Consider the following 19564-nt stretch of genomic DNA (forward strand, 5'->3'; position numbering starts at 1 on the left):
CCTTTGCAAAAATCAAATACATATCTTTGAAAAAAAAAAAGAAATTCATGCTTTTTACGTTAATGTATTTCTGTATCAGATTATTTTTCAATAGAATTCAATGTAATGTATATTATAATATAAATATGATATAAAAAATATATAAAATATATACATAGATATGTAATATTTATACACACTCGCACACGTGCACATCTAAAATGATTTCAAACCCAAATAAAATCTATGTAAAATGCATTTTTTGTAATGAATTTCAATAACAAACTCGATCTTTAACAAAATCTTCATGTAAAAATAGAAAAGACATTTTTTTTAAATATAAACGTAACTTTTGTGTAAAAATGCATTAAAGATCTGGATGAGCTTTATCAATATAATACATAAAATGTGATACAAGTCTTTATACATTAAAATTGCAAATATATATTATATTAAAAGCTCTGTAACTTTTATTTTATCGTATACATTCAAATTTAATTGCTGCAATTGATTTGTTCGTGCCTATAATATAATTGTAGTAAAACACAAATTAGTATCAAGTAGATAAAGAAAATGAAAAAAGATCAAATGTGTGTGTTTACTCAAAGTTTTGAAAATCAATAATCGATTTATTAAAATATTCTTATCAAATAAAGGAAGATGATCAATTTTAAATTAGAGATACTATCAATCAAAGATTATACGCTAAAATTTTTATATGATTTTATCATATAATAACTTATAAGTCGCGGAAATATATAAGTTTTTTTTTCGTAATATAGCAGAATAACATGCGCCGTGAAGAACCGAGAATTTATATTAGTTTGATGCGCAGAAGCCAGAATGTTGGATGCACCGAGCTTTATCAGGAATGGATGAGTCGGGCATCTAGCAGAAATAGCTGAGACGGCACTCGGATACATTCTCTAAAAGTGCAATATTAGTGCCCGAAAACTAAATGTTTCAAGTACTACAATTCTATCGCGAAAAGTCCTTAATATCATAATTCGTTACTTTTCTTTTAAAACAAACTAGTGAAAGATATTGTGATTATTATATGATCTAATCTTAATTATTTATATTTAATGTTAATACAAATAATTATGTTATTAAATTAAAAAATCACAAATATCTAAAATGAGAAATTTATTAAATAATATCAATGAGTGATTGATAATCTTGCCGGCACTGAACATGACACGTGTTGCGCGTATAACAGTTTTTATATATTTTCGAAACATTAAAATTGTGTATGATCTTGCATAAGACCTTCTAATACGTAAGACATATATTTGAAGTGTTCAAAAGTGTTTGGAACATCGCCGTTAAAAGCAGCTTTCAGCGTCATGTCATAAGTTGTGTCTACAGAATCTGGATAGTAGCCCAATAAATAGCCCAACAAATGATTTGCATCTGGCATATCGCAAATAAACCATTAATCTATCTATTGAAATTCAATAAACAGGTATGCATCAATTTTTGATATCTAAAAATATTTGACGAGCCTTTTCAACTAATTGGAATTAAAAAAACTAAAAAGCATACTTATGAAAAAAATATAAAACACAAGAAAAAAATAGATTCGTCTCGAAGATATTTAATGTAAAAAATCTATAATTATTTTATTATAATACTGCTATAAATTTCTATATAATTATTTTTTTATAATCATCTCAACGTAATTGAAAAATTTTAATTCTTTCTCTATAAAAAATAATTATAAAAAAATTTCTATTATGTCACAACTGACATATCGAATGTTTATTTTTATATCATATTTTCAATTAAATATCGTAAGATTTATGTAGAAAGAAAACATAAGATTGGAACTAAAAGGAAACTATAAACACTTGAAGCTTTCAATTTCTTTGAATAAATACTTTTTAACGAGTATTTCCGAGAAATGTAAAGCACATCACATCACTTTCATCATCGAATATTAATATCATATCATAAGAATATTCTCTTTCATTTATATACTATAATAATTATTCGCATTTGAAAATGAGTATTATTAATATAACTCATAAAAAACATACGTCATAGTTAATAGCAAATTACATTGAATTTTAAAAGCACACAATATTGCAGCACAGATAAGAATTTTTCTCACGTTATCATCGTATTGTAAAGTGATTCTTAGTTTTATTTATAATTAGATATCGTATCAAAAGAAAGTATCGTATCAAAAAGATATTTACCGAAATAAGTAACACTTTGTCTTAGTTCAATAATAATAAAATGTTATCTTAAACAATATTAAAGTATTCAATTAATATATAATATATTATTACAATAATTTGAATCAATAATATGTTCGTTAACCATATGTTAGCGTATCTGCAGCATCCGAAGGATTTCCGTGTGCGCGTGATAAGCGATATACTTCCTCATAATTTACTTCTTATTGTAAACACTGATACTGTATTTTATGATATATGAATGCAAAACGCGTTCATTTAATCAAATAATAAAATAATTGAAAGATGTATGGAAATATATACCACTTGTCGCTTTTATTTTTATTATATTAAAAATTATATCGACAATTTTTTAAAATGCATCTTGTGTTAATGAACAAATTAAACAAATTCAACAATTAATCAACAATTGAAATATTTACAACTAAAATGTAAAATTAATTCCATAAAATATATTGAAAAACAATTTAAATAGAAATATTTAAAATTAATTAAAAAGTCCAAATATCCAATAAAATGTAAATTTTGTTAACTATTCAAAATATGAAGGCTTATTTATCTAAAAAAAAAACTCTGTTTTTCGATGTTTTTGTAATTATGACTTCGGAATATCAAATGATCACTCTCAGTTTCAGTTTCTAAATTCAGTCCTAATCTTGATATATGGTTTAGAGGAAATGCGTTTAGAATATACTCTATATTTCTTCTTTCCTCTTTCTCTCTCTTTCTCTCTTTCCTTCAATATAAAACACTAATGCTTTTGCAGGTCATCGTGTATGACGCAAGTTGTTATGCACTTTATGTTCGGCGCGATTAAAGCGTATTCTGCTCCTCTTCTCATTAATGACGACAATGAAGACAAGTTGAAATTGACTCAAGAATGAGCTTTGAAAATAAAAGTGCAGTAATACAAGAAGACACGCCTAATATGTTCCTACAAGACATTCAACGGTATTATACGCCGATTCTCGTACATTTCGGTCTGCTGGGCAACTGTTTATCCGTATGTGTGTTCTTCGGTACGAAGCTACGTTATTTTTCATCCAGTATTTATTTGGGCGCGCTGGCAATAAGTGACACCATCTTCTTAGTGACGGTTTTTGTAGTCTGGCTCAATATGGTGCAAATAGATCTGTTCAATCGGTGGGGTTTCTGCCAGTTTTTCATTTATCTCAGCACTCTCTGCAGCTTCCTCAGCGTGTGGCTTATAATAGCTTTTACCATCGAAAGGTACGTGGCAGTCAGATGGCCGCTTCGTCGTCAATCTTTATGTACGGCCACCCGAGCAAAAGCTGTAGTGATCAGCCTGACAGTATTAGCGATTCCGGTGTGCAGTCCGGTAGTTCTGTTCTCTACGTCTAATGAGAACACGACTGGCTGTGAGTTGGACAATGATTGGGAAACCTGGGCAAATGCCTACAATATCTTCGATACAATCATGACGTTTGCCTTGCCCCTGACTATGATAGTAATCTTTAATACCCTAATAGCGCGCAATATTTACAAGCTCGACCATGTTCGACGAACTTTGACTATAGAATCCAACGCTTCCAATGATAAAGCTCAGACTCTTCGAGATAGAATGCCACAGACTAAAGTTACGAAAATGCTTCTGCTCGTTTCGAGCACATTCTTCTGTCTCAATATGCCATCGTTCGTCCTCAGAGTGATTGCTTTTCTTTACGTATGTATCTATATTTAATATATTAAATCGATCAATGTAATATCGATCACATAAAGAATTTTTTCATTTTAAAGTATCCATATGTGGATAATAAAAGCTTCATCAATTAAATCTTTCTTAGAATTAAAATTTCTTTTTCTATAAATTACAATATTAATGGAGTGTCATTTAATATGTTCTTGCATTACTTGATTACTTTTGCGAAATTAGACATTTGTAGTAGAAGAATATGTACATTACAACTATATTAACTAATTACAATTATATTATCCATATTCATATTTTACTAAATCACTATTTATATAATGATTATTGTATCATAATATCGATTTTGACTTGCATTGTTAAGTTATGCATTGAACTATACTTTCTTAACTATGATATATTTTTAAATTTTCACAGTGTTAATAATTATTATGTTTGTTGAATTTAGGAATATCACAAATCACCAACATGGCTCACTCCAGCGCAGCAAATGTGCAATTTATTGTTCAACACGAGTTTCGGAATAAACTTTGTTTTTTATTGCGCGAGCGGGCAGAATTTTCGCAGAGCAATGGTTCGCATGTTTATAAAACGTTCAAATACTAGGAGAAACGGAACTCTTATGCAGATGGCGAGTCATGGAAAGCAGTATGGTAAATAATTAATAATAATACGATAACAACGATAATGATGTCGTCATATCGATAGCTATGAATATCTGATCGAGAAATTTTTTTTTCCTCTATGAATTATGTTAATTAATGAACAGATGATCTAGATTTGTGATCAATTTAATAAAGCTTCGCAGTTTCAGAATTCACGCATAGGTGCAATTCGACCAAACAATCGGAACAAAATCAATTTGACAATGCGGAACAAAAAAATTGTCAAGAAATGCAAAAGCTCACAATAAATAAAAGATTATGATATAGTGAAAAATTCTTTTCATTATAATTAATTGAATAAACTATGTGTTAAAAGTAGTATTATAGTGCATGGATATACACAGTATTGTAATACACAAAGAACAAGTTACTTACCAGCCTCAAGTTCTGTAGCTGAAAGCGGGCCCACATTTCCGAAAAAGCGTTGATCCAACAGTTGAAGAAGTTGCAATGCTGCATCGTGGACCGGAGCGCGGGGACATCCTGTATTCATCAATGTGACATTGATGACACTGGTGTAGTGATCGCAAGGATATTCCCTGAAAAAGACAAAATCATTAATGTACTTACAATGATTTATGAGTCTTATTACTATATTATGATTATATCAACGTTTTCATTGATATAAATATGTCTGATACTATTTACTCGCTATATATATATATAGTGTTTTTCTCTACTCAATAAAAAAACGCAATTTTTTTTTATTTTATGATATACTTATATTTAAGATATAAATTTTCTAACTCATACCTGGCGCTGAAAATTGTTGCCAAAGCGAGAAAACAGCCGTCGGCTACTTGCGGAGCACCAGTATAACATCGATCCACCACCCAATCCAAAAGCGTACCAATATCCGGATTTCCCTCGAGCAATAATACGACAGTTTCACGTGCAAGTGCATAAATCTGCAACAAAGATATGGCATTAGATAGAATAATGGGATATCTTAATTCAGTCAGAATTTAATGCGTAATATATCTACTAATTATATATAATTGTACATGTAATCTTAAATTTTAAAGTAATGAGATAATAATGTCTGCAGAAAGAAAGGTATATATGGAGAAAAAAATAATTAATTCACCTTTTCATCTTTGCTGGCTAATAATGAGTCCAACCATTGATATAAAATGGCACCCTCTTCCGAAAGTGATTGCGGATTGAAGCATGATCCACAACAGAGTAATCCACTCATAGCTTGTAAGGCTGAGAGTTGCAATTCCGTGCAAGATTTTTCTTCCTCTTGCATAGATGATGTACTTGTAAGCGGTTTGCCATAAACACCGGCCCAACTAGCAAAGAGCATGAATAGATTTCTTCTTAAATCCCTCTTCAACAAGGTGTAACATGTCTCCACTAAAGGAACAAAAAACGAAATAAATGAAAAAAATAATAAATTATTCACAAGATATTATATATATATATATATATATATATATATATATATATATATATATAATTCTGAATTTTGAAATGAGTGTATATATATATATATATATATATATATATACATATATATATATATACACTCATTTCAAAATTCAGAATTATTTGAGTGAAATATTACTTACATGAAAAACTCTTGATCATTTTTCTGATAAAGTTACAGAAGTGCAATTTAATGTCTCGTACAGCAGGTGCTTCCTTATCGGTCTCGTTTTCTAAATAAATGCGCGCACCATCTATGTACTCAACGAATGTAGGGTGTAAAGATTGTGTCTCGCGATCTAAAACCGCTGGGCTGGAAAAAGATTACAGCGATTTCTTTAAAATCTATTCGTAGTGTAAACAAATAAAGAAAAATAAAATAATATATAACAATATATTACTCACCAGATACCAAATGTTCCATATTCGGCAATCAATTCTAGTACTCTTACTAGCTGCAGTCTCAAAGCATCCCGTCTTCTTCGTCGTCTCATATTTTCTTGTTTTCGATCTACCGCTTCCCGGATGTAAGGAACCAATTCTTCCATCAAATCTCTGTTAAAACGTAAGATAATCAAAAAATATTTTGCAATTTATTCTTACTCATATAAAATTTTTTATATGGAAATGTGCTTACTTTAAAGCATCGGCATTCACTTTTCCAATTGCTTGTACCGCAGCATCCCTGACGTCGATAGCCTCGCATCTCAGCAAAGGTACAGTCAGTTTGTATAAGGCTGCCGGGCTCGCGTTAGTGCCCGGTGATTTATTATCACCGCGTTCTGCGGATAAACTGTCCGGCGAAGAGCTGCGGAAACAATATTGTTATGTGTTACCACTTCCAAGTACTTTATTACATTACTGTACTTTATTGTACAGTTCATAAATTAATAATTTTCTGTGTGTGCTCGAATATACATCCGTCAAAGTTTAATATCAGAAAAAAAGCGATCGGGAACGGTCGTAAGGCTAGGCAAGGATGGCGATACGCAAGTTCGCACGGAAAGAATTGTTAAGCCGGTAAGAAAGCTCGAGCACGAAGCTGAAAGTTCAATAGAAAAAAAAATATCAAACTGTATTGCGTTATATAAAAGAGTAAGAAAAGAGACAAAGATTCAACAGTGGGAGATACAGAGTGCGATTACCAACGACCGTTCAAATCCCGGGTGACATCGAAGGAAGCATGGTCGTTTTTGTTCGCGATTAGTAATCTCTCAGGCTCACCTGGTACGCTTATGACGGGTGTAGATGCCGGAAATGGACGGTACAGAAAACCGACCCGGCAGGGTCTGCGCCCCGCCGAGATTCTCCAGGCTTTGACTCAACTCCTTACTCATGCACAACACACCAAACTCCACCGTATGCTGACCACTAGAGTATGCAATACAGTGTACCACCAATGCTCCTTGTATCAGACATTATTTACTGCTCAGAGAGTCTACTACTCTAATATCCCAGAGAGGGAAAGAAAGATGTACATGTACGAGACATAGAACGATAGGAGACAGCATGCGAGAGATGTAGTGTTGCGAAAAATAAAGCGAAGTGTGTATATGCATAGAGGAAGAGGACAGAGTAGAATGGATCCCGCTCCCGAATGCAAAACGCGAATTTGATACGAATTGGTGCCAGTATACGTGATGGCAAAATCGCCATTGTAAAGTGTGCATGATATTATATATATATATTGTGTATAATATTAGATATATTTTGTGTGTTTACTTAAAGATATTCTTTAAAAAAAAACAGTTCGATGATTGTGCCAGTGTACAGGATTAACATATAAAATGAAGAAACTATAATTTATTTTACAATTCTATAAAATATTTAATATAACATTTTCTGAGACAAGTGAATAAGTATGATATTTCTATGAAATGGCAAACACTAATGTAAATATGATTCAACACCAATTGATGCCAAGTGATATTGATTTTATATATTCTGTGTGACTCATTTTTCTTAAATACACTTAAAGCTCTAATATATTGTTCTGCTAAACATGAACTTTTAATTATTCACAATCTTATTTGAGTATCTTAACAAATTCTGTGTGTAAATACAAATTGTATGCATAGCTTCTATCAGTACAAATACATTTAAGAAAGGCACTTTACTGCGCTTTTGTTTATTAAATATAAATTCGTTTAATTATATTTACAACGAGTGTAGCGATGCACACAATCACATGTATTTTTGATTGAATGATACATAATAAGCATGAATAACTATTTAAATTAAATCTCTATTGAAAAAATTAAATAATAATAATAATATGTAATAGGATGATATACATATGATATTTGAACTCCTATCGTAAATTTTTTTATATTTTCTATATATATATAACTTACCTGAGGCTGAGATCTGGACTGGCGCATCGAACAACCGGATTTGGCACAGGTGGCACGACTCTATATCCAAAAGTCAGATAATTTTTCCAGATGTGCATATAAACGTCTCTCTCGTTTATCGGTTTTCTCACTGTTGTTGAACTTCTTAGTAACGAAGCTCGATTGTCATTTACCGGACTGTACATAATTTAATGAATTTTAATTATTTCAAAATTGAAATGTCTAATGTAAGTTAATTACAAATTTAATCTTACGTAGGATCCACTACTGAAAACAGGGAGTTTATACGAGTAAAGACAATAGGCCAAGAATGAGCAACAGCATTTGGACATAATGTAAGTACTCTATCTTTTTCCAAAAAGGCAAATAGACAACTGGCCCATGGATCGGCCCCATTTAAATTAAGCGAAGAAGAACTCTTGGTACTGTTTTCATCGTGAAATCCTGCAATATAAAAGAAATATAAAGATATTGTAATATAATGTAATATAATGTATAAGAAATATAAAGATATTGTAATATAATGTAATATAATATATAAGAAATATAAAGATATTGTAATATAATGTAATATAATATATAGCCTATATATCAAAAGTATAATAAATAAAATACTACCAGCTGTCCAAACGCAACTACTTCTGTCTGCTATCCATTGTAAATCCACATTAGACGTAGATGCAGCAGCTGCTTTCTCAGCTGGTGGTAACATAGGATAACATTTCTCCAAAACGGCGGGACAGCAAGCATCAATCACATCAATAACAGATTGATCATCTTCAGGTCCTCCTGAAGATGATATATATAAGATGTATAGCATTGCAATTAGAGATGCATTATAGATTTAATATATGTAAATATAGTTACCTAATATATGTAAATATAGTAACCTAATATATGTAAATATAGTTACCTAAAGTCTTCATTAAAAGTTTAACTTCGCGTAAGATATGAACAGCCAGTCTTCGAGGATAAAGGCGGCAATTACAGAGCATAACCAACGCAAATCCTTCTACTAAATAGAATATATTGGACACGGGTTCTACTTTCTGTGTAAACGAAAAATAAAATATATATTTTATACATGCATTATTTTATAAACGCTAAAAAAAATTAAAAATTAATGCAAACCTGGCCTGATTCGCACTTCTTGATACCAACATCCACTCGTATATTCACCCGTGCATTATCTACCGATTGTTCCTTAGATCTTATGCTAGGACTTGCCAGAGCGTTTTTCCAACTGGTTAACAATTGTAACAGCATTCTCGAGCCGTTGTCGACAAGTTGCGGAAACGTATCTTGTACATCCCTAGCTAGAAACTGCGTAAATCCGAGCACAACGTCCTGTCGCCAATCGGGGAAATCTAGCACTAAGGTTTGCAAACTTTGATATGCCAATGCACGTAATTCCTCGTCCATGTGTACCGTCAAACGAGACAGTAAATCAACTAATTCTGCACCAGTCATTCCATCAGGAATCAGTCGTGGGACAGCGGCAACGCATGTTCGGAAGAGGTCTATTCGCGGCTTGCGTTCTCCAGTGATCATTTCGTCCGGTTCTTTATTCATATTTTGAGTACTGGTCATCATGAGAGGCCTGCCATAGTGAACATCCAATGCGCGCAAGATATCGACGAACACTCGGCGTACATGTGGAAAATACGAAGACATTCCTATGCTTCGTGCAGTATCTTCTGTCAGCATCTAAATTATAAAAGTATATTAAATTATAACTATGCTACGTTTAATAAATGCATAAATATTACATATATCAATTACACATATATACTTTATTTAAGAATGTCTTCTTAACACGCATGGTGTTTCCGCTTGGCAGTACGCCCATAGTACGCGGCATTGGCGGTTCTCCCTCCTTCTGCTGCAAGCTATCAGCTACAACGAGGAATGCGCGAAGTCCGATGCTCATACGTTCGGGAGTTAAAATTATTTTGACCGGTCGCCCGACAGACAGCAAATCAAACACTATTTCACGCATTGCAAAATCCAATCTCTCTTGCGCAATAAACTGAATAATCTTTACGAAAATATTCAGCGGAGTATCTCGCGGTACTACCGCCTTCGATCCTTTAGGAAACAGAGAATTCACTATGCTCTGCAGTCTGCTTTGTGTAGCTGAATTGCTCTCGCACTTTATTCGTATCATGTAAACCCAAAGTAAACGATATAAAGCCTCTGTAATATAATAAATGCAAAAGATATATTTACATCTTTTTCTTCTTCTCTTTTTTAGAAAAATAATATATATAAAATTTTTAATCTATTTACCTAATGCAACTCGACACATCTTTGGATCGCGATTCTTCAAGTGAGATAAACACATGGCTAAAAAATAATGCCAATTTTGTAAAAAGAATGTTTTCTGGCTGACACAAAGCAAGCAAGTTACTAATGGAAAAAGTGCTAGTCTGTGTTTGGATTTTGTACACATATCTAATGTTGTCGAATACAACATTTCTACAAAGTTTTTCAAACATGGTACATTTACTTCGTTTTTCACAGCAGCAGCAACTGGGACGAGTATCTCAACGAAAAGACCAGCTAAAGCATGTTTAACATCTTTATCTTTAACTTCTAGAAAGTATTGAGCGCATTCTTGCATAAATTGAAATGATGCCTCAAACTCTTCTATTGGTACCATTTTAACACGGAAAAATTTCATCCCCATCAATAGGGAAATAATACTCTGTGTAGTATGAGGACCTGGCTCTTTAGCTCGTAATTCTTTCAGTTCCACCATAAAACGTTTTCTTACTGACATAAATCTGGATTGTGCCAAAACTCCGATTACTTCGGCATAAAGATCAGCGATAATATGAATATTAGCTGCATTTGGTTCGTTTTGTATGCCTTCTCTGTATTTAAAATGTTTAAAAGCAATATTTTCAATATAGGTTACTAAATCTTCATGTCCAGGATGAAATGGTAATTGGCGTAAAACCTCAATCAGCATCAAACAAAATATAAATTCAACAGCAAGATCTCTACGCTCTTGCAAAAGATCTGCTTCACTTCTTTCCACTGTTTCTACACTTCCTGATACTATTGTATACATAATGCTAAAATATAATGTATTTGTTATTAATACTTGTAAGATATATTATTTTCTCATTTTTTTACCTTTTTCCTTTTTGGTCTTCTTTCCCAGGAGCAGGTTTCTTATGATCACCTTGATCTACAAGTTGACGTTCGTACCAATTGAAGAGTGCTTTTAATATTGATGGCAAACAATGCTCGGCAACGGAACCGAATGCCGATAAGAGCTGATCAAATTGTGGATCTTCTCCTCTTTGTAAAACTTTTGACAATTGTTTTTCCTGGAAATAAAGCATTCAAAGTATTGCTTCAACAATTATTTCAATGATTACTTACATGTTCCGTCATAACAGCTTCCATCTTTTTCTCTGCCTGTGAAGTAAATTCTGCAAACAGGATACGCATCACATACTCTCCTGGTCTTAGATCCATGTCTCCTATTTGCTGCGGCTTTACTGTTTCCTTCTGAGCGCCCCAAGGTAACACGACAGTTATTGCACTAACTCTACTTGAACTTGATTCTAAAAAATAATGCAATTATTTATATATACATATACAGGGTGACCCATTTTAACTTAGGCAGCCAAATAACTCGAAAAATAAGCAAGATAGAGAAAAATGTTTTAGACAAAAGTTGTATGGTTTCGAGGGGGCCATAAGATGGTATCATTGGTTTGACCTTGAAGAGTCATTTGAAGGTCACGTGAAGGTCACTTCAATTTTTTTAAATGGAACATCCTATATATTTTTGTACATTCTTGTAGCTCATCTCGAGAGCTTTCCAAAACACTATAATTAAGTACATTTTCGTTAAGTACTTTTTGAGTTATGAGGCTTGAAATAATTTCTTAATTTTACATAAACCGTAAAATATCTTGTAAAATATTCATTTTTCGATTACCTTACCTTAATAGTTTTATGTACAAAATAATGAGAGGAATCAATTGGTGTAAAGAAAACACATAGTTGTTTCGAAGAAAAAATATGGAATTGTTAATTGCAAATTACATATTTTTTCTTCGAAACAACTATGTGTTTTCTTTACACCAATTGATTCCTCTCATTATTTTGTACATAAAAGTATTAAGGTAAGATAATCGAAAAATGAATATTTTACAAGATATTTTACGGTTTATGTAAAATTAAGAAATTATTTCAAGCATCATAACTCAAAAAGTACTTAACAGAAAGGTACTTAATTATAGTGTTTTGGAAAGCTCTCGAAATAAGCTACAAGAATGTACAAAAATATATAGGGTATTCCATTTAAAAAAATTGAAGTGACCTTCACGTGACCTTCAAATGACTCTTCAAGGTCAAACCAATGATACCATCTTATGGCCCCCTCGAAACCATACAACTTTTGTCTAAAACATTTTTCTCTATCTTGCTTATTTTTCGAGTTATTTGGCTGCCTAAGTTAAAATGGGTCACCCTGTATATACATTTGATATTATTGTTAAAATCTATAAACTTACCATTACCAGATACCGAGGTACTTGCAGTGTAAATGCTGACAGCATCACTGCTTTCTCCTTGCGTAGTTCCATGAACTGTAAGAAGCTCTTGCATAGGTTCAAGACCAGTTTGCGATGTTGATTCTGTTGCTCCCTCATGTAATCCTTCACTATGCGATGCCCTTGGTTCTAAGGCTTCTGCAAAAGTATAATATATACTCCTGAATGTTTTTATTTATAAATCTATTCTTACTATATTTTAAGCTACTTTAGTATGATTTACTGTAATACTTAAAGAATATATAAAATATTTTTATAATTTCTTATGACATGTCAATTGTTAATTTTAAAAGATCATTAAATATCATCTCCACTTATGTGTTAATATTTAAATAGTAAATGATTATCTATATAGTATAAAGACAAGCTCTCAGTTTAATAAAATAAATATCATATATAATGAAAAATAGATTAAAAAATAAAGTTTCTATTATGTAACATAATATAGATATCTATAACAAACACTAACTCAATTATATCAGACATAGTATCCAATTGTGCGCATATGTACAAATCATCAATAAAACAATAATTTACCTGTCTGGGATTCATTTCCCGCATTTGGTTGGGTCTCTGCACCTATGATAAATCCATAAATTTATTAGTTTCTAAATCTATTATTGTATAGAACACTTGAATAACCAACCTTCAGTCATGTTGCTGATTTTTGTCTTCTCCTCAGCACTTATATGTTGAATATCATCATATATGTATAATTACATCTGCAATTTATTAGCTTGATTACAAAATAATATCAACAGAAAGCACTGAAGACACAAACTGACACCCATTTTTTACAAGAATGAAAAGAAAAAAGGAATTATTTATCTCATCTTGTTATGTTATTGAATAACTAATATTTATCTAAATAAAATGTGTCTTATCTAACAGATATATGAATATTACGTATAATTAATTAAATTGAACGGGAACCCTTAATTAGAGTAGAATTTATAGACCGTGTAACGTAACGTTTACCGTAAACGTCAGATTGGAGAAGTATCTCACGGCACAAATTACATCCCGGATAATTACGTAGATCAGCTATTTAATTAATGCGCAGCGTTGAAAATACGGAAACCCGGGTTACGTCAAATCGTACAAGTTACGAAGCGATATAAAATTACAAAGACGCTCACTGTAAATTCGCACGGATGTCACTATGACGTTTCGCCGACCTCGCACCCATTTGTACGTTCGACGACGTCGTAATAATTCGTCGTAAAAAAAAAAAGGATTCAACGCATCGTTCGACAAAACTCCGGCTCGATTCGCTTATTTACTGTTCCGTATCAACTCTTCGCCTCACTCCACTTCACTACTTCGTCTTTTTCGAGGAATTTACGACTTTTTTTACTCTCATACTGTACACCGTCTAGTAGGCTACCACTAGATAGCGTTGAATCTGTCTTCTAGTCTTCTTGTCAAATGTACCAACAGAGTTTCCTCAGAATTATCTACGATAATTTAAATAATCGAGTCATGAGTCAAGTGATTATTTATCGAACTAAATACAGTTTTTCGCGGAAATATTTATGTAGATAACGTTAAACGTATATCGATATATTATTACAGTTTAGTTAAAAGCTATATCTTATCTTTTTGAAAAATTATGTGACATACATATATCTATTAGGTGATTCACATATGCATATGTCTACGAAGTATAAAATAATGCTCGTACATTTTTCACTGACAATGAGAATAATACTAACATGTACAGAATAGATCAAGTTTAAGGATGTACTATGATATATTAAATGTTGGCACGTCATAAATTTATTTTTACTCAGGCACCTATTTTTATATGAATATAAATCAGAGTATTATACCTTTTTCCATAAAATCTCAGTGCAAAGTACAGAAAAAAAATGTTTTCTGTTATTTACATATATTTTTATACCTACAGGAAATTGGATAAATATTCACATTGCATATTACATAATGATAAAATAATAATATGCAGAAACTGATCGCAAAATTGATGTATGAAATTACGAAACGTTACATAAAAGCGTCGTTTATATATATTTCTATTTAAATATTCACGCATATATACGCACAGCTTATCAGGGACAGCCAAAAAATCGATTGCAATCATTCGATTCAGCTCATAAAGTAAGATTATGAAACATGGGACCGAATTTTTAAATCCATACACACACACACACACACAGAATATTAAAATGTAATTAATGTGGATTTAAAAATTCGGTCCCATGTTTCATAATCTTGCTTTATGAGATATACAAATAGATTGTTAAATTTTATTTTATTATTAATAATAATTTATAAAATTAATTAATTAAAATGTAACAAATTTCTTAATTTACTAAGTTATTAGTTTTGAGTTAATAAAGATTCACGAACCGTGGCTTATATAATGAAAATACGAGCGTTTTAAGCAATAAATAATGCTCGTTCGAAAATTTGCAAAAAAATATCGTTTACTTTAAAGGAGGCAGTATTCGCTCCTGATTATATTACGACAGAGACGAAGCTCATGACGACAATAATGACTTTTTCGTTTTTCTCAATATCACGTGCCATCCAAGTGAGACCTCGTTTTGCAATTACACATGACTCGTAATGATAATAAAATTAGTTAGAAACGTTTTCCAGGTGCATTGATCGTTCATCAGGAAATCGCCAACACGGGACGATTACGCAGTCGCAAAGTGTAGCAGTCAATTTCAAGGTCGTCACTTAATCCAATACGAGATATTCGAGTCCCCGAGCTCGGGTCCGACCTTTAACGAGTTGATAACAGCACGTGGTCCGTGCAGTCTTACGAACTGTATCGATATGTATCGCAGGAAATTTCACTGAAATCTTCTCGTTCTTATCGTGTGACGTCATCTGTATTATCTGAGCAAAAGGTTCATATCATCATCGTAACGTATAGTTGGAAAATTTTTAATTATACAGAAAAGCTATCTTCTTTTATGTAAAAGTATTTGTCGATAATGTATATTTCAAATTGAAATTAGAGAAATTTCTATATTAGTAATAATTTTAACAGAGAATATGCATTACTTTACCTATTAAATTAATTCTATTTCATATGTATTATGTGATACGATTTTCCTAATTTTTAAAAATTGGAATATTGTCTTTAAGAATAAAAAAAATCTAGTTAGTTGAACAAATATATAGTCCTTTATCTAGCAATATTATTACTTATTATTATGTATATGCTTTCTCATGCTGCTATGTACGTGCTTTCCATGTTCTTTATCATCAGACTATGGTGCTTATCTTATAGTATTGATATAAATAAATTATTTGGTGCTAATTTGGAATGCTTCTGATTATCGTTACAGATAATAAGCAAACAAGTATAAATTGATAACAAGACATTCCCATACAGCACAGAACATTGCAGTAATATTGCAGCAATATTGCAATGTTACAACAATATTAATAATATTGCTGCAATATTCTGTGCTGTATGGGTTGTGTTTTTAATTTTAATTAATTTTATTTAGATCAATTAGATCAATTTAGATTAATTTTATTCAATAAATAAAATAAATAAATAAAATATTTATTTGTAGATTGCTTTTTGCTCGTTAAAAAAATCCAATTTTTTTTAAATTAGTGAATCACACGTCATACAGATGTTTATTCTCGACATTTTCATAATCAAGATTAAATCGATTCTAAATTATAAGGAATCTACAGCGTCTTTTCTATCTCGATTACCTCGTAAATTCTTCTAAATTTAATTGTAAGGCCAATGTCAAGTATAATTTAAATTGTATCAAGGTGTTACGCTCGCACCAAGAATTGAGAGATCAAAGTAGGCGTATTTATTTTCGGTGATTTGTTCTCCAACGTATACAAAAAGAAAACTATATAACTGTATAACTGTGTACTATCGGTGATATGCGCACGAGCCAGCGGAACGCTTCGTAATCGCTATCGTCACAAGCGTGTAACAAACCACGTGTATGTGGGCGAGAGACAGCTGATTTTAGCATCGTCTATTCCGCGTGCGCGTGCGCGCACTTTTCTCACAAATATATAAATACACTACTTTTTTGACGTTACCCCATTGAACTCTGGCGCGATTCTCCGCAACGCGATGGCCGCGAGCCAAGATTACGCAAGAGGCACGTCCCGTTGACCTCCTTCCTCGGAGAGAATTGACCTTGCATTTCGTTCTTGACAGGAACGCGCAAGCTCGTCCGCGGTCACTTTAAAGGATTAAAGTTCGCCCTGAAAATAGGTGAAGATTCTCAGCCGGTAAGGGATACTCGTGCAACTTCACGCGATCACGTGCTCGTGATTGGTTGTCATTTATAAATTGGCAACAATGAATCGATACGAATTCAAACTTTTGAAATCTTGCTGATCAATAATTAGGGAATAAGTATTAAGCTCAATGACTACGTTTACACGGCTTCTAACATCGATTTAATAACGCTGATGTTATAACTCCTATTTAAAGTGAGTTGTGTTTATATGTTCAAGCTTATCCTATCCCCACCAAGCTAAAATAACTTAATAACTTTCGAGTGAAGTGAGTCCAAGAAATGATACCAATGAAGTGATACTAAATTTGCAAACAAGAGAGAGTTAAGATGTTTAATTTATCGGTTGGCATTATTGCCATCGTTACATTGCGGCCGTTTACACGTCCTTTTTACGTTGATGTAATAACGCTAAGCCTTTTCGCCAACCCTGGCAAAAATGAGACGTTTCATGAACGTTTGTTTGGCGTTTACATGAACGTTTGTGGAAGTTCGTCGAGAGTTTAAAAACGATTAGTAAAGAGTTTGTAGAACAAAAATTGCAACACTGCAGCGTTTGAAAGACGTTTGTACATAGCGTTTTTGAGAGTTTGCATAGCGTTTACATGGCGTATGCAAAGAGTTCTTTAAACATTTATAGATCCTCTATTAAGTGTTTAATTTCATCTTTGGAAACTGCGTGCATCCTCTATTAAGCGATTACCCGACAAAAACAGTACGTGAAATCCACGTTATTACCACGTAGATTAATATCGTTGAATCTACGTGGATATTCGAGTGGATAATCCGCTCAAAAACGGTACTAGAATTTACGTGGAATCTATGTGAAAATTTCATGAACTTTCGAGACATATTACTTTTTTCATTTTTGATAAGTGAATATCTTGGACATTTATAAAAGTATATAAATACACTCGGCCATAAGAATAATTTTATTTTTATTTATATTTTATTTTTAATATACGCAATAAATAGGCTATCTCCCATTTATCCGTTTAATTTCAAATAATCTGTTCCATATTCTGAATCCCAACAAGCGATCCAGATTATTAAACAAATTATTTTAAATTAAATCAGTTTATTAAATTAAACTGACTAAAGAACCGTCTACAATGAAAATAATATCGGTGCAGTGGACGGTGGAGTAAGACTAAGAGTAATGCGAAATGGAAAAGAATCATTCGCTTACGCCTTACTCCACCGTCCACTCCATATTACTTCCATCGTAGACGGTCCTTAAAAGAAAAAATAAACTTCGGATCGTGTTAGTATCAGTTCTTTATATACACTTTATGACGGAAAGTTGAATACGAGTTAGCTAATTTGATGCAGCGCCGCATAGCGGCAAAGCGAGGAAGCATATTCTATATACACATGTACTATTACATTTCTTAGGCGTTTCTTAGGCGTTTCCAAGCCGTTTGTGTAAACGCCGTACAATTCGCCACATTGAAAAAGTATTTGCTGAAAGTGAAAAAACGGTATTGGAAAAAGTGTTTGTTAAACGTTTGAAAAGTCTGATAGTAAACTCTGTACACGAAGATGTATCAACGTTTACTGAACGTACTCTGAAAAATGTTACCTCAGCATTGCAAAACTTTCATGTAACATTATATAAAGAGTTTGTAGAACAAAAATTGCAACACTGCAGCGTTTGATAAGCATTCAAAACCCAACAGCGTTATGTAAGTGCTCTTACAAAGTTTGAAAAGCATATAAACTCTCAGAAAACCCTCACTCAACGGTTGTTAACGCTTTATAAAGTTTCTTATTTTCGCCAGGGAAACGACTTTGAGTCACTACATCGATGTAATAACTTCATCGTAAAAGAGCGTTTATACGGCATCTAACGTCAGTAGTTATAACATCAATGTTAGAACTTCGGCGTAAATCGAGTCGTGTAAACGTAGTCAATTTTTCTAAAATGTACTAATCTATATATTATACTTGAAACGATGTTTTACTAAAAAATTTTTACTAAAATTTTACTAAAATTTTTTACTCTAGTCCGATAATGTGTTATTTAGATTGTACAAAATCGACGATTACATATAATTATTTTATCGATCAATTGCTAAGGCTTAATTAATTTTTATTCGTCCTTTTGATTGACATACTTATAGATCAAACTTTATGTATCTCTCCCTTGTATATATATATTTTATTGCATTATAAAATTATTCAACAAAATATTCTTTCTTCCTACTATCCTCATTTTTTTCGGATTTATATGTACAGTAGGCGCCAATAATGCCTTAACGTATGAAATTGGTCGCATTCGAGACTAATAATAACTTAATAATATCTAGTCATTATTAATCCCGAATGCGACCAATTTCATATGTTAAGGTATTTTGGCGTCTACTGTACATTTTTAATAAGCTTTTATTAATCGCAACGAACAATCGAAGGAGCGACTTTCTTATCGCGCGCAT

At 32.2% G+C, this 19564-nt stretch overlaps 2 protein-coding genes and 2 long non-coding RNA genes across 13 annotated transcripts in view; 2 read left to right on the forward strand and 2 right to left on the reverse strand.

The window, feature by feature from the left end:
* The window catches only part of Fry (microtubule binding protein furry), a 32098-nt gene extending 17817 nt beyond the window's left edge, over nucleotides 1-14281 (reverse strand). For 3 of the 7 annotated variants that reach the window (XM_083097775.1, XM_083097773.1, XM_083097771.1), the window contains exons 1-20: nucleotides 14013-14279; nucleotides 13520-13595; nucleotides 13411-13452; nucleotides 12835-13011; nucleotides 11693-11877; nucleotides 11441-11637; nucleotides 10589-11379; nucleotides 10092-10495; nucleotides 9431-10006; nucleotides 9213-9348; nucleotides 8918-9088; nucleotides 8554-8743; nucleotides 8300-8476; nucleotides 7170-7316; nucleotides 6583-6753; nucleotides 6351-6500; nucleotides 6089-6258; nucleotides 5602-5873; nucleotides 5268-5422; nucleotides 4890-5053 (exon numbers count right to left, since the gene is read on the reverse strand). In XM_083097775.1, the coding sequence (XP_082953901.1) occupies nucleotides 4890-5053; nucleotides 5268-5422; nucleotides 5602-5873; nucleotides 6089-6258; nucleotides 6351-6500; nucleotides 6583-6753; nucleotides 7170-7316; nucleotides 8300-8476; nucleotides 8554-8743; nucleotides 8918-9088; nucleotides 9213-9348; nucleotides 9431-10006; nucleotides 10092-10495; nucleotides 10589-11379; nucleotides 11441-11637; nucleotides 11693-11877; nucleotides 12835-13011; nucleotides 13411-13452; nucleotides 13520-13529 (4285 nt within the window). In that variant the 5' untranslated portion in view covers nucleotides 13530-13595; nucleotides 14013-14279. Of the gene's footprint in view, nucleotides 1-4889; nucleotides 5054-5267; nucleotides 5423-5601; nucleotides 5874-6088; nucleotides 6259-6350; nucleotides 6501-6582; nucleotides 6754-7169; nucleotides 7317-8299; nucleotides 8477-8553; nucleotides 8744-8917; nucleotides 9089-9212; nucleotides 9349-9430; nucleotides 10007-10091; nucleotides 10496-10588; nucleotides 11380-11440; nucleotides 11638-11692; nucleotides 11878-12834; nucleotides 13012-13410; nucleotides 13453-13519; nucleotides 13596-13851; nucleotides 13990-14012 lie in introns of those variants that run through there. The other 4 variants (XM_083097777.1, XM_083097774.1, XM_083097772.1 and 1 more) reach the window with 4 other exon arrangements.
* Nucleotides 857-5221, forward strand: LOC145970796 (lysophosphatidic acid receptor 6-like). Of its 3 annotated transcripts, none has more exons than XM_083097786.1 (4): nucleotides 857-1444; nucleotides 2947-3864; nucleotides 4298-4502; nucleotides 4650-5221. In XM_083097786.1, exons 2-4 carry the CDS (start codon nucleotides 3061-3063, stop codon nucleotides 4760-4762), a joined length of 1122 nt encoding a protein of 373 aa, XP_082953912.1. In that variant the 5' UTR covers nucleotides 857-1444; nucleotides 2947-3060; the 3' UTR covers nucleotides 4763-5221. The 3 variants fall into 3 exon arrangements, with proteins under 3 accessions (XP_082953912.1, XP_082953913.1, XP_082953911.1); XM_083097787.1 differs by having other exon boundaries at nucleotides 4664-5221; XM_083097785.1 differs by having other exon boundaries at nucleotides 859-1444; nucleotides 4658-5221.
* A 348-nt stretch (nucleotides 14282-14629) lies between the features above and the next one.
* On the reverse strand, nucleotides 14630-19019 carry LOC145970802 (uncharacterized). Of its 2 annotated transcripts, none has more exons than XR_014438615.1 (2): nucleotides 16927-19019; nucleotides 14630-15741 (listed from the first exon to the last, which is right to left on the reverse strand). It is a non-coding gene; the product is annotated as an uncharacterized LOC145970802 (long non-coding RNA). The 2 variants fall into 2 exon arrangements; XR_014438616.1 differs by having other exon boundaries at nucleotides 16913-19019.
* Nucleotides 16484-19242, forward strand: LOC145970801 (uncharacterized). Its single transcript, XR_014438614.1, has 3 exons — nucleotides 16484-17928; nucleotides 18525-18814; nucleotides 18894-19242. It is a non-coding gene; the product is annotated as an uncharacterized LOC145970801 (long non-coding RNA).
* Nucleotides 19243-19564: the final 322 nt, after the last annotated feature.

This window comes from Camponotus vicinus, unplaced genomic scaffold, assembly GCF_025532165.1.
Source record: "Camponotus vicinus isolate PSW18456_S1 unplaced genomic scaffold, iyCamVici1.0 SCAF_4, whole genome shotgun sequence".
NCBI lineage: Eukaryota > Metazoa > Arthropoda > Insecta > Hymenoptera > Formicidae > Camponotus > Camponotus vicinus.